This window comes from Mustela nigripes, chromosome 15, assembly GCF_022355385.1.
Source record: "Mustela nigripes isolate SB6536 chromosome 15, MUSNIG.SB6536, whole genome shotgun sequence".
Classification (NCBI taxonomy): Eukaryota; Metazoa; Chordata; class Mammalia; order Carnivora; family Mustelidae; genus Mustela; species Mustela nigripes.
In genome coordinates, this window is record NC_081571.1 from 929,837 (window position 1) to 942,515 (window position 12,679).

At 37.3% G+C, this 12,679-nt stretch overlaps 1 protein-coding gene and 1 pseudogene across 1 annotated transcript in view; both read left to right on the forward strand.

Annotated features, from left to right (window-relative positions):
• MPHOSPH8 (M-phase phosphoprotein 8) overlaps window positions 1-2,563 on the forward strand; it is a 57,879-nt gene extending 55,316 nt beyond the window's left edge. Inside the window, exons 13-14 of the mRNA XM_059377709.1 lie at window positions 707-790; window positions 1,514-2,563. Of these exons, the coding sequence (XP_059233692.1) occupies window positions 707-790; window positions 1,514-1,555 (126 nt within the window). The 3' untranslated portion in view covers window positions 1,556-2,563. The remainder of the gene's footprint in view (window positions 1-706; window positions 791-1,513) is intronic.
• An 8,689-nt stretch (window positions 2,564-11,252) lies between these two features.
• Window positions 11,253-11,375, forward strand: LOC132003082 (U4 spliceosomal RNA; annotated as a pseudogene).
• The last annotated feature ends 1,304 nt before the right edge of the window (window positions 11,376-12,679 follow it).

Below are 12,679 nucleotides of genomic sequence, written 5' to 3' on the forward strand. Positions count from 1 at the left end.
TTACGTAACCATTATACTTTAATTTGGGTTTATAATAAAATATTAGCAGCTATATAATTTTAACAAAAAATGGTCTTAAAGAACCTGTGTGTATGTTTCCTTTTCTATACTTAGAATTCTTTCCTTAGGCTGACTTAAGCAAAATCAACTGTTTATGAAGGTTTTTAACACTCATGCTGTATATGGCTATCTATACACATTATACAAGCTAATCCAATCCTAAAGATTTATCTGGTTGCTGTTCTTGCAGATAAATCTTACAAGCTTACGTAACCATTATACTTTAATTTGGGTTTATAATAAAATATTAGCAGCTATATAATTTTAACAAAAAATGGTCTTAAAGAACCTGTGTGTATGTTTCCTTTTCTATACTTAGAATTCTTTCCTTAGGCTGACTTAAGCAAAATCAACTGTTTATGAAGGTTTTTAACACTCATGCTGTATATGGCTATCTATACACATTATACAAGCTAATCCAATCCTAAAGATTTATCTGGTTGCTGTTCTTGCAGATAAATCTTACAAGCTTTTTTCTCATTTGTATCTTTTTAATAAATCAAGAGAAAAGTAATCAGCAAATCGATCTAAAGTATAAAATTTGTGTTCTCTTTTACGTCTTTGGATTCTGAATGTTTTAAGATACAATGATGTTCTTTGATGTATTAGTCTGAGAGAACACTGACTGGTTGGTCTCTTTCCTTAGGACAGTCATTTTGTTTACTCGTTCAGCCCTGCTGCAGGCCTCAATAAACTCTTCATAAGATTGACGGAAGCGCCTTCTGCCAAGGTGAAAACCCTTTCCTTACATTTAAGTGCAGCTACTCATATTGCTACCTCAGATTACTTTATCTGCAGAAAAAAATTCCAAGAATGCCGTGTTCCTGGTGTGCCTGTCCTGGAGACCAGTGCTTTCTGGGATAGCAGTGCACTAGAATCTGCAGATGAGTTAGACATAAATTGTGTGTCAAGAAAGGGACTGATGGGCCGCCTGGGTGGCTCAGTGGGTTAAGCCTCTGCCTTTGGCTCAGGTCATGATCTCAGGGTCCTGGGATCAAGTGCCACATCGGGCTCTCTGCTCAGCGGGGAGCCTGCTTCCTCCTTTCCCTGCCTGCCTCTCTGCCAAATAAATAAAATCTTAAAAACAAAAAGAAAAATAAAGGGACTGATGATAAGGATGCATCTCTCCAGTATTGAGCAAAGTTGTAGTTCTTGCCTTTGTTATTTAATGTATAACATTTTATGTATGTCTTTAGGCTGTTCACTGAACACTGAAGGTGGACCAAAAGTCTATGTAACAAATAGTACAGTTATTTATTATAATAATCTAAAAATCCAGTTATAAGCACTTGGATTTTTTATTAAAAGTGGTAACCTAACACTCTGAATTGATAACCAATTTGAGAACATTGCCAAACAAGACAGATCTTGGTTGTGTGTTTTCCCTCTTTGAAGAAAGAGGAACTTGACAGAGGTATCTGTACTGATAATTATGCCTGTTTTCTTTCAAAAGGTTAAACTGCTAATAGGTGCATACAGAGTACAGCTGCAGTGACGGAACGGAGAGTTGGGATGGAGTTATTTCCAGGCCTATTTTGGAACTCTGGCACAGCTAACACCTCTAGAATTGAAGTTTCATCTGTAAACCTCTTGCAGTTTCAGGCCTGTTATCTGTTACAGGCTCTAACACAGGACATGGTGGTTCTAATATATTATAAAATATAGATGTAAGTATTTGTGCCAGTGTTCTGAAATTTTGATGTCTCCAGACTGCATAGTTCAGTTTTTCCACAATGTGGAAAGGTACATGGGAGGATTATTTAAGAAAATTAAGTCTTTTTTTCTAACTTGAAATTTTCTACTAGCCCTGGTGAATTTCTGCATTAAAAACAATTAAGTGTGGATGTGATATTCAAGTCACTGAAGCACTAAATAAGGTATCAATTTGCTGCCCTTAAAGGATGACTTTCTAACTTGGTAGGCAGATTTGAGGGAAGAGGTCTGAGTTTTTTGTAATAAGCAGTTTCCACAGATCCTGAATTGGAGGTGACAACTTTGTGTATTTGCAGTTACCCTTTATTCTTTGAAAAGATAATAAATCAGAATCTAAGATACAGGGGAAAAAAAAAAGAAAGAAAAAATATATATAATAAGCCAGGACACTGTGGGGCCTAAAGAACATAGAACTTGTGGGTTTTTATCCTTGTTCTTTCATTTGTCAAGTAATTTTCAAAAGCCAGATCCTGTGCCCTTATTATGAACACTGGGAAGGCCAGCCAAGGCTTATTTGCCATACTGTGCCTCATGTGAAGAGTTACTGCTTCTAGAGATTCCCCACAGATCTTTCATAGTCGCTTAAGAAGTATTTGGCTAACTAAAAAGTCTGGACTTGGAGATTATAAAATTATTTAGTTCATGATTGGTTTTATAATTTTAATGAAAAATTTTCAGAATGTCATACAGTAGACCACATACATTGTATAGACATTTCAGAGAGCCATTTTTTACTTTACGTACTGCCTTTTCCTACAATGTTCTCAATAAAACACCAAATGTTGGTCTATTTTCTTTGTATATCAAGTCTCAGGACTTCAAAACCAGGGGGATACTAATGTGTAATTTTTTAGCTAAATGACAGCTGGGATTGGAATTTTTTTCATCTACATTGAGTCATGTATGACTAGCACTGTATCTGACTTCACAGCTTTCTAGGAAAAAAGTTGTGAGATTTGAGTTAGTGGTGTGGGTCACGAACAGTCAGGGAGAAATGCATTTTTAAAGAAAATTTGTCTCAAAATCCTGCTTAAGATAGTATTATCTTACTCTTTACAAGAGGCAAGTTAATCCAAGAGGGTAGGCCAGGCTAGAAATCAAGTGGGAAATCTGATGAATAATTTCCTTAGAAGTTTAGGTTCAGAAGTATGAAAGCTGGGAAGTCAGCAAGGATTAAAAAACAAAAAAACCGGGGCACCTGGGTGGCTCAGTGGGTTAAAGCCTCTGCCTTCAGCTCAGGTCATGATCCTAGCTAGGGTCCTGGGATCGAGCCCCGCATCAGGCTCTTTGCTCCACGGGGAGCCGCTTCTTCCCCTATCCCTCTCTCTGCCTACTTGTGATCTCTCTGCCAAATAAATAAAATCTTAAAAAAAAACAACAGGGGCACCTGGGTGGCTCAGTTATTAAGCATCTGCCTTGGGCTCAGGTCATGACTGAGCCCACATCAGGCTCCCTGCTCTGCTCTGTGGGAAGGAAGCCTGCTTCTGTTCCCTTCTCTCACGATCTGTCAAATAAATAAAAATCTTTAATTTTATTAAATAAATAAAATCTTCAAAAATCAAAAACGTGTTAACATGAAGGAAATAACTCAGCAAGTTATTTTGACAGAAGCAGGGTCAGAGAAGGAAGACAAAAGTGTGAGTTATTTGAGGTAACACAACCTTTGAGTTGTCCATCTCAACTTCTACCAGTTTTATTTATGCCAGATGTGGCAGTAAGTTATGTAAACAGTTATATCTACTAGGAATAGAAAATAGAGCCACAGAATTTAATACCTTTTGTTCTAAACTATACCTTCTCTATAGCCAAATGAAAACCGTACCTGTCCACTCTGAACGGTCTGGTTTCTTAAGGATGGAGAAGACTTGAATTGTTTAGAGACTCGCACTTGAGTGGTTTCTTGCTGGTTCTCTGACTAGGCAGCTAATTCCATCAGATACTGATAATGCTGTTACTTTGACATTTAAATAAAATTTGTACAAAGTGTGAGCCATGGTTTCTCTAGAAAACAAGCCATTTCTCAAGCAGCACCTTACCAGATGATTTACAGATTTGCTTAGTACTACAGGTCAAAACCAAAGCAGTCTTCTTAGAAACCATATATGATACAGAATATGTAACTGAGCTTTATATTAGGCCATGGGCAATCTTATTAAGCAGATCCTCAAAACTAGGATGCATGATTGTTCAGCCAGACTCAGAGAAAACCAAATAGTACACATTTTTATTTCAGTTTTATATTAACTTAAAAAAAATAAATCAGGAGCACCTGGATGGTTCAGTTCGTTAAGCATCTGCCTTTGGCTCAGGTTGTGATCTCAAGGTCCTGGGTTTGAGCCCCACGCAGGACTCCCTGCTCAGGGTGGGTAGTCTTCTTGTCCCTCTCCCTCTAACCCTCCCCACCCACTGCTCGCTCGCTCATTCGCAAATTAAAAAAAAAAAAAAAAAAATCAATCCTCTCCAGTGCATATGGCAGTAAGGACAACATAACTGGGTTATTCAATTAATTTAAGTTCTGTCATTCAGGTCTGGTCCACTCTAATGAGTATGGTTGTAGTAGAAAGCACATTATACATGTTTGTTTGTTTGTTTGTTTTTTTAAAGATTTTATTTATTTGACAGAGATCACAAGTAGGCAGAGAGCCAGGCGGGGGGGGGGGGGGGGGGAGCAGGTTCCCTGCTGAGCAGAGAGCCCGATGCGGGGCTCAATCCCAGGACCCTGAGATGATGACCTGAGCTGAAGACACAGGCTTAATCCTCTGAGCCACCCAGGCGCCCCATACATGCTTTTTTATCACAATAGTACCAAAGAGCAGCATCCAGTATCCAAACTACTCAAATGTTGAACAGCTTCAGTTAGGGAGTTTGGTTTAGCTCTGAGAAGAGGTCATTTGCATGTATCATCTTTCCAAGTCATTCCTGTCTTAGTGAAATGTCAGGAGGTTGCAGTTTGAAGCTGAGGTGTTTTTAGAATTGACTCAGTGTTACACTGGTAGCTTTCAAAGTAAGAAAATACTAGTGGTGGAAAAAGGCTTAGCATCCAGAATATTAATGGTGAAGGGACCTGATAAAGCATTTACCATGCAAGTCTGATGTCTTTAAAGCAAGGAGGATGATAAGCAAAGACAAAGGCAATGGAGGATATACACATCAGCACTATCAAAAAGTGATTTATGAAGTAAGAATTTGGAGAATTTGGAAAATCTTAATATTTTATGCAGTTAATTTTCATAGCCTAAAACTATGTAAGCCCTTAAAACTGTTTTTAAGTTTTTAAAGCTTTATTGGTCCAAGTGTTGGTAAGTAAGTAAGTAAAGTTGGTAAGTACGTAAAGTTGGTTACCAACCAAGTTGGTTGGTAAGTAAATGCAGCGAACCACTGATTAGAACCCACACTGCTTTCCTCCCATCCAGTGCTGACTTGCAGATAATACTCCTTTCAGACCAGATCTGGGATTTCTAAGCCTTACATCTTCCTCCAAGTACAGAAGAGCGTTACTAGTAAGACAGAAAATTGTAATTACAATGAGTAAACAATCAAATAAGGACCAAATTAAAATCGGGAAATAGTCCTCTGCCAACACCCAGAGCTCCCAAGGACCCCAGCTGGAATCCTAACCCTAATACTGGGCATCAGTTTAACTTGGAAGTAATTTTCCATTACTGTACAACACACTCTGCCTTGCTCATATCTGCCATTCTTTGCTTTCTTTGGGCTAAAAAATATAATATATAGCTTTAGTAAAACATGACCTTTCTCACAACAATGCCAAATTCTATGATGAGCTCCTTATCGTGGGGACTAACCCAAAATTGCAGGCCACATGGGGTGGTAAAAAATAATCCCTCTGATGGTTCCCATTTATAGGGAATTGGAAGTATGTTGGTTACTCTGTATTTGTGGGTTACTACACCATACTACATTCCATGGCAAGACCACATGAAGGGGTAGGTATACATCTTAATAAAAAACAACAACAACAAAACACCTGAATGAAAATGGAAGTCTGCATTATTCCAGATTATTTTAACCAAAGAAAACTCCATGAGGCATAATGTCAAATTTTAGGATTACTCATACATCCATAAGTTGTTTACTCATACATTCTTAAGTTGTTTATATGGAGTAATAAATTCACAAATGAAATGAGTTTGTTTTCTGGCTTGTTTCTCCTATGTCTTTAAAAGCACTTCGCCCACAAAATGACCTGAAAAAAAAGATTAAAATCGTTAGCAAACAGAAATTAGTATCTACTGTGTATCTTCTATTGTAAACACAGAAGTTTCAGTTACAAAGGAAATAATTTGCCAGGCTAGAGTCACTGAGCAACAGACCTAAAAAATACTCAAGAACTGAATTAATATGCTGGATTTATAAAATTTTCTTCAGCAATCCACCTCTGTAATTAGTATTTTGTTGTGAGCTCATATAGAGATTAAGTGCCTGGAAAGTTAAATACATTAATGTTGAGGAAAAAAAAAAAAAACAACCAGCAGTGGTTCTGAAAATGCAGTCCTCACAGCAGAGCAACACCAGCTGTTAGAAATGAGACCTCTCAGACCCTCTAAATCAAACACGATGGATCTGCAGTCTTTGATCTAACAAAGGGAGTCAGGGGGTTCTGCTGCCCCTTGAAAATATGAGAACCACTGTTTCATCAAAGGATAACCCAAGGATACCCTATTTTTAATAAGACTTATGTACTTTATTAACATCTATAAACTTAATAAAAGTATCTTCCTGAAATGACTTTCTTTTCCATTGACTAGAAAATCTGTAATGAAAAGCAATTATTTTAAATAAATACTATTCATCTCTTACCAAAATTAACTTCCAAATCCTAAAGTTCCAATGACTGATCCACTTGACAAGCTTATAAGATCTCTCTCTGATAACCACATAATAAATGCCACAGCTTTGATCTGTGGTGCAGTTAGCCTATGCACATTAAATTTGTTTCCCCTTACCCACATACTTTGAGATTATTTTTTCAAATTTTACTTAATAAAGGACTTACAAATAAAGCAATATGAAAATTCAACAAAAGGTCTACAGAAGATTTACAAAGTAATTTTCTAATTTCAAAAGGCAATCTAATTTTTTAGTTAATAATTCCCTAGGTTGGTGGCTCTCCAACAGAAAACAGTTTATGTGGACAGCTTTTATTTTTTCATCTTTTTCAAGATGAAAAATGCAGGGCTCCAACTCAATGAGCATGAGGTCAAGACCTGAGCTGAGATCAAGATTTGGACACTCAACTGACTGAGCCACTCACCAGGCACCACACTGCCCTTTTTTTTTTTTTAAATTTTATTTATTTATTTGTCAGAGACAGAAGGAGAGCGAGCGAGCGAGCACAGGCAGACAGAGAAGCAGGCAGAAGCAGAGGGAGAAGCAGGCTCCCCGCCAAGCAAGGAACCTGATGTGGGACTCAATCCCAGGACCCTGGGATCATGAGCTGAGCCGAAGGCAGCCGCTTAACCAACTGAGCCACCCAGGCATCCCCACCCTGCCTTATTTTTTAAAGTAATCTCTATAACCCAATGTGGGGTTTGAACTCCTGACCCAGAAACCAAGAGTCACATGCTCTACTGACTGGGCGAGCCTGGCACCCCTACCTGGAGGTCTTTTAAATATAAAATACTGCATTGCTGGATCCCAACCCCAAGTTTCTGTTCAGTAGCTGGACCTGAGAATGTGCATTCTTAAGCTCCTAGATGGTCTAGGAACCAGCTTTGAGAATTATTACCCACAGTTAATTTTCTAGAGCTGGATAATAGAACACAAAACAGAGTTTTCACATTTTTATATGATGCACTGGCATAAGATACCTTAAAAGGGTGAAATTTCTCTTATCAGTAATTCTCAACATAATGCGCATCATTCAAATCCCCTGGGATTGTGTTAAAATGAGCGTTCAGATTCATTTGGTCAGCTGTGTTCCGAGACTGTGCACTGCCAAAAACCCAAAAGGCTGACTCTCCTGGTTCCTGGGACCACACTTGTAGAAGCAAGAACAGAAGAGATGGTAAATCATTACAAGTAGGAAAGAAATACCCTTAAAATAATACCTTGTGGATCTATAAGGATGACCGTACACCATCACTGGAAATTCTGTCATGAAGGTCACAATGTAAATGTTCCTATAAAAGTTTCTATCTAACTTAACAAGATAATAGGAAAACTGTTACCTTTACAAAAGGCAGAAAGCAGTGAGGAAGATACGGAACTAGTATCCCTAGTATCTATCTGAATTTATGATATTAAACCATTTTTAAGATTATACACTTACCAAGGAACTAAAGGCTTTTAGACTTGGGATTACTAAAAACCAAGAGGAAATTTCTTTTCTTAGTAAAGACCTGTTTGATAAGTCATTTTTACTCTCAATTCATTTTTATCTGAGGACAAATACTAACCAAGGAAAGATGAGGGCAACCTGGAGCTAAAAATAGCCTCCAACTTGGCTCAGAGAGAAGGGCAGTGACCCTGGGAATCCCTTAATACAGGCAGAGAAGCAGAGGTTTCAGCTTCCACTATAAACTATTCACTAACATTCCACTAATTCAAAGCATGGGGACCATTACTACATATATTCATGAAATCAGCAGTGCCAGTATCAGGAAGTATGTATGGTTAAGGAAACAGAAGGAAGGAACAATGTTTTAACAGACACTGACTAACCTGAGAGGAAATACTGACAACACCAGCAGTTCCTAGTCTCTGAACTTGATTCATCCTAGAAGCCAAAATTCAGGAAGCGTCATCCATGTTTTCTTTCACCCTCCTAGGAATACAAAAAAGTCAAATTTAGCCAGTGTCCACAACCAATAAAATGGCAGAAGTATTAAAGTTCTTAATAGTAATTTTTTCATTCAGGAAAGATTTTCCTTTGCATTCATTTTCTTGGAGAATATCAACAGACTTAAAATTCAGTTCAATTTTGTGTTTTGGCTTAAACACCACTAAATCCTAAAAGTTTAGTCTCCCAAGTCTGCTAATAATTTTAAAATATTAAGAGCCTATTTTGCTAAATCTTTAGTTCTTATTTCTATAGGCAGGTCGTCTTTTCTGCATTGTTGATCCCTCAGCACACCACTGCTTGAAATCTTATAATCCAAAATTCTACACAGGATCCTGATCCCTACTCTAATCTGGAACATTTTATTGTTCTTGCTTGTACCAGGGCAGGGCACATAAATACATTTCCTGTATTCCATCAGAAAAAGATTTACTTGACCCCCAAAGACTAGAAACAACTACCCTAAATTATATTGCTTCCAAAACCCATTTGGATCTCAAATACACCTGAAAATTGGATGGAGTATGAACAGTCCCCTCCCCCAAATCTGTACGTAAAAAAATATGAACACAAACTCCTACATGTAATTTAAAGGGATTCCAAATAATCCAACGGGACCCATGGTCCCAGTTATAAAACTTTAATATTTTTTCAAATAAGGCATGCCAAAAACCACCAAAAAATTTATCTTTTCTATATTTCCACCCACAAGCAGCATTCTACTACGCAGGATCCTTGTTAGGTATCTGTCAGTAAAGTCATTAGGGCATTTGTAAGTTGGTTTAGTGCATATTTATACTTCTGTAATTTTACCATCTTTAGTAAAGTTATCGCAGACAAGAATGGAACGCATAAACCAAACTGTACAACTGAACTATTCCAAATACTATCTTCTCAACTTTTCAAAAATGTGAACCCACAATTTACGAAGCATTCATTACCTATATTGAAACCTAGGAATGTAATCTCTAGAATTATCCAAGTTTAGTTGCCAATATTTAGTCTTTAAAAGGGTGGCTTAATATATGAATACTCAAAATCACTAGCATTCTGTTTAAAGCGGTCTTACAAAGAAGTGACGAGGCTTATGGTACACTGGTCTGTCATAACCACTAACAATTACAGTGAGCCACTGCACATGAACATCCATTTCATGGTACTCCTAATTTGGACTTAAAGTCTGTAAAGTCCTAGAAAGTTGATACACAAAGACAGCTGATACATTTATTTTCTGATGCTGAAGAACAGCTGTCTTTATAAAGTGATACTGCTAAATACTGGGGGTGGGGAACACCAGCCAATAATTACATTAAAAAAAATTCTTAATTGAAATCTTAAAGCACAACTGTAACAAGACTATGATACCACTTTGGATGAAATTGGTCCATTTTGGGGTGCCTGGGTGGCTCAGTGGGTTAAAACCTCAGGTCATGTTCCCGGGGTCCTGGGATCAAGCCCCACATCGGGCTCTCTGCTTAGCGGGGAACCTGCTTCCTCCTTTCTCTCTCTCTGCCTACTTGTGATCCCTCTGTCTATCTGTGTCAAATGAATACAAGTTCATGTTTGATTTTACCTTCCCATGCCATGCCAAAACACATGAATTGTTAAAAGTGAAAAAATGACTACTCTAACCATACCCTACGTCAGAAACATACAATATTTTCTAATGACTTTTCTTAAAGAACAAAACATTGAAGATATGGAAGGCCATTCTTAGAAATTACTAACAATGCACCTAACATTCTCCCCTCTTTGAGTTAGAGAAGGTATCCTTTTCCACTGAGTACACAATCCTTACATTACATATAATTTATATTACATAATATATAGTAAATTACAATATATAAATTACAATACAAGTAAATAAATTATAATAATATATAAATTACAATAGAAGTACATTCTAAGAAAGAAATTTATAAAATATAGATACTTAAGCAAGCATGGAGGCTCAAAATACTCTATAAAGGTGTTCAAATTAGTTTTACAGTAATTTACAAAAATTTGTTTAAAATAAATTGTAAATATCTATGAAACAGGAGTTTAGCAATGGCTCATGTTGAAAAGGCTTTGCCAGAAATCAATGTAAAAGGTTATGATTTCTTCTGAAGTAGATTCCGATGGTATCAAACCATAAAGGAGCCATGTTCTTTTATTGGCATGCTCTGCAGCGGGGTTGCCTTCTGAGGAGCTTATGTTCTGCAGTTTGAGGTATGGAGGCGGGAGGATATCCATATTATCAAACATTACCATCAGAGAGAACATATATAGAATAAAGCTCACAATCTAATACGATCCTTTGCTTTCATGACAAAGACAAAGACCGACTGCTAAATCAATAAACTGAACACTATTATTACAGGGAATTCACAACAGTGAAAATACGTAACACACTCCTAAGTGAAGTAATTTTATTTCAATGTTAACTAAAGATTCTCTTTAAGCAAGGTGACTTTAAGCCTGGGTGACTCAGTCAGTTAGGCATCCAGCTCTTGATTTCAGCTCAGGTCATGATCTCAGGGTCCTGGGATGGAGCCCTACACTAGGCTGCTCTCTCAGTGGGAAGCCTCCTTGAGCATTCTCTCCCTCCCCCTCTGCCTCTGCCCTTCCCCAGGCTTGTGAAAGCACATGCTCTCTTGCTCTAAAATAAATCTTTAAAAAATTAAAATACATCTTCAGCTTTGCGCAGTGGCAGTATCGTAGCCAATGAGGTTTATCCGAGGCGCGGTTATTGCTAATTGAAAAATTAAAATACATCTTCAAAGAGTATAAGGAAATAGTGTCTGATTAAGTGAATAATATATCCAAAGAAATTAGGCCAAAAACTCAAACGTCATCATCTCCCAAGGAAATGCATAAACACCCATGAAAGCAGATCTCTAAAACAATGGAAATACTACAAGTTCATCCTTTTTGATGTAATACATTTTCAACTGAAGACAATGTAACATTACATTTCCAGTTAACTGAACAGTTAGTTGGAAGTTAGAAAAACATTAAAAAAATTTCAACATTTTAAGTCTTCACCTCTTTTGGATTAAAAATAGGCAATAAGGGGCACCTGGGTGGATCAGTCTGTTGGGTGTCTGACTCTTGATTTCAGCTCGGGTTATGATATCAGGGTTGTGGAATCAAGCCCTGAATTGGGCTCTGTGCTCAGTGTGGAGTCTGTTTGTCTCTCTCCCTCTACTCTTCCCCGACTTGTGCTCTCTCTCTCAAATAAATAAAATCTTTAAAACAAACTGTCAGTTAAATACAGCAAAGTGGGCTTCGATTTTTTCAATCAAACCCATGTATCTTCTACCCACATTAGCATGCCAGACATCATAATAAATGCTCAATTACATAATTTCTATTTTCTAGCTGATATTTTACAAAAAGCAAAAGTCCGTAACATGAACAATCTATTCTGCATTCCCAACATCTGGTTTTCCAAAATTCTAATCAAGATACCCATGTTTTTTTACATCAATAGGTTATACACAGATAAGTAAGTTTTACAACGGCTAGCAATGAAACCACACAACCTAGTTAGTGATGGTTGTTCCCCCCTTACCCATGGTTTCACCTTCTGTAGTTTCAGTTACCCAGTCAGCGGTCGTCCAGAGGCAAGAGATCCTCTTCTGATGTTTTGTCAGAAGGTCAATAAAAGCCTAATGCTACTTTACCATACCTACATTGTTTACCTCACTTCATCACATTTTATCACATTGGCACGTCACCAGAAAGGTAACAGAACAGTAAGACATTTTCAGAGTCACCACACTCATATAACTTTTATTACTGTATACTGTTATAATTGTTCTATTAATTAGTTATTGCTACTAATCTCCTCCTGTGCCTAATTTATAAATTAAAGTTTATCGTATTTATGTACACGCAGGAAAAAAACATATTTATAAGGTTTGGTACTATCCACAGCTCAGGCATCCACTGGGGCTCTCCAAAGGACTAGCAAGGAGGGTTTGAAACACAAATATACTTCACATAAAAAGCTATTCGAATATCCACAGAGTGTATGAAAAATTACTAGGGAAATGTGTATTAAAAACCATAACGATACACCTCTACATACTCACTGCAACAGCTAAAACAAACATGACT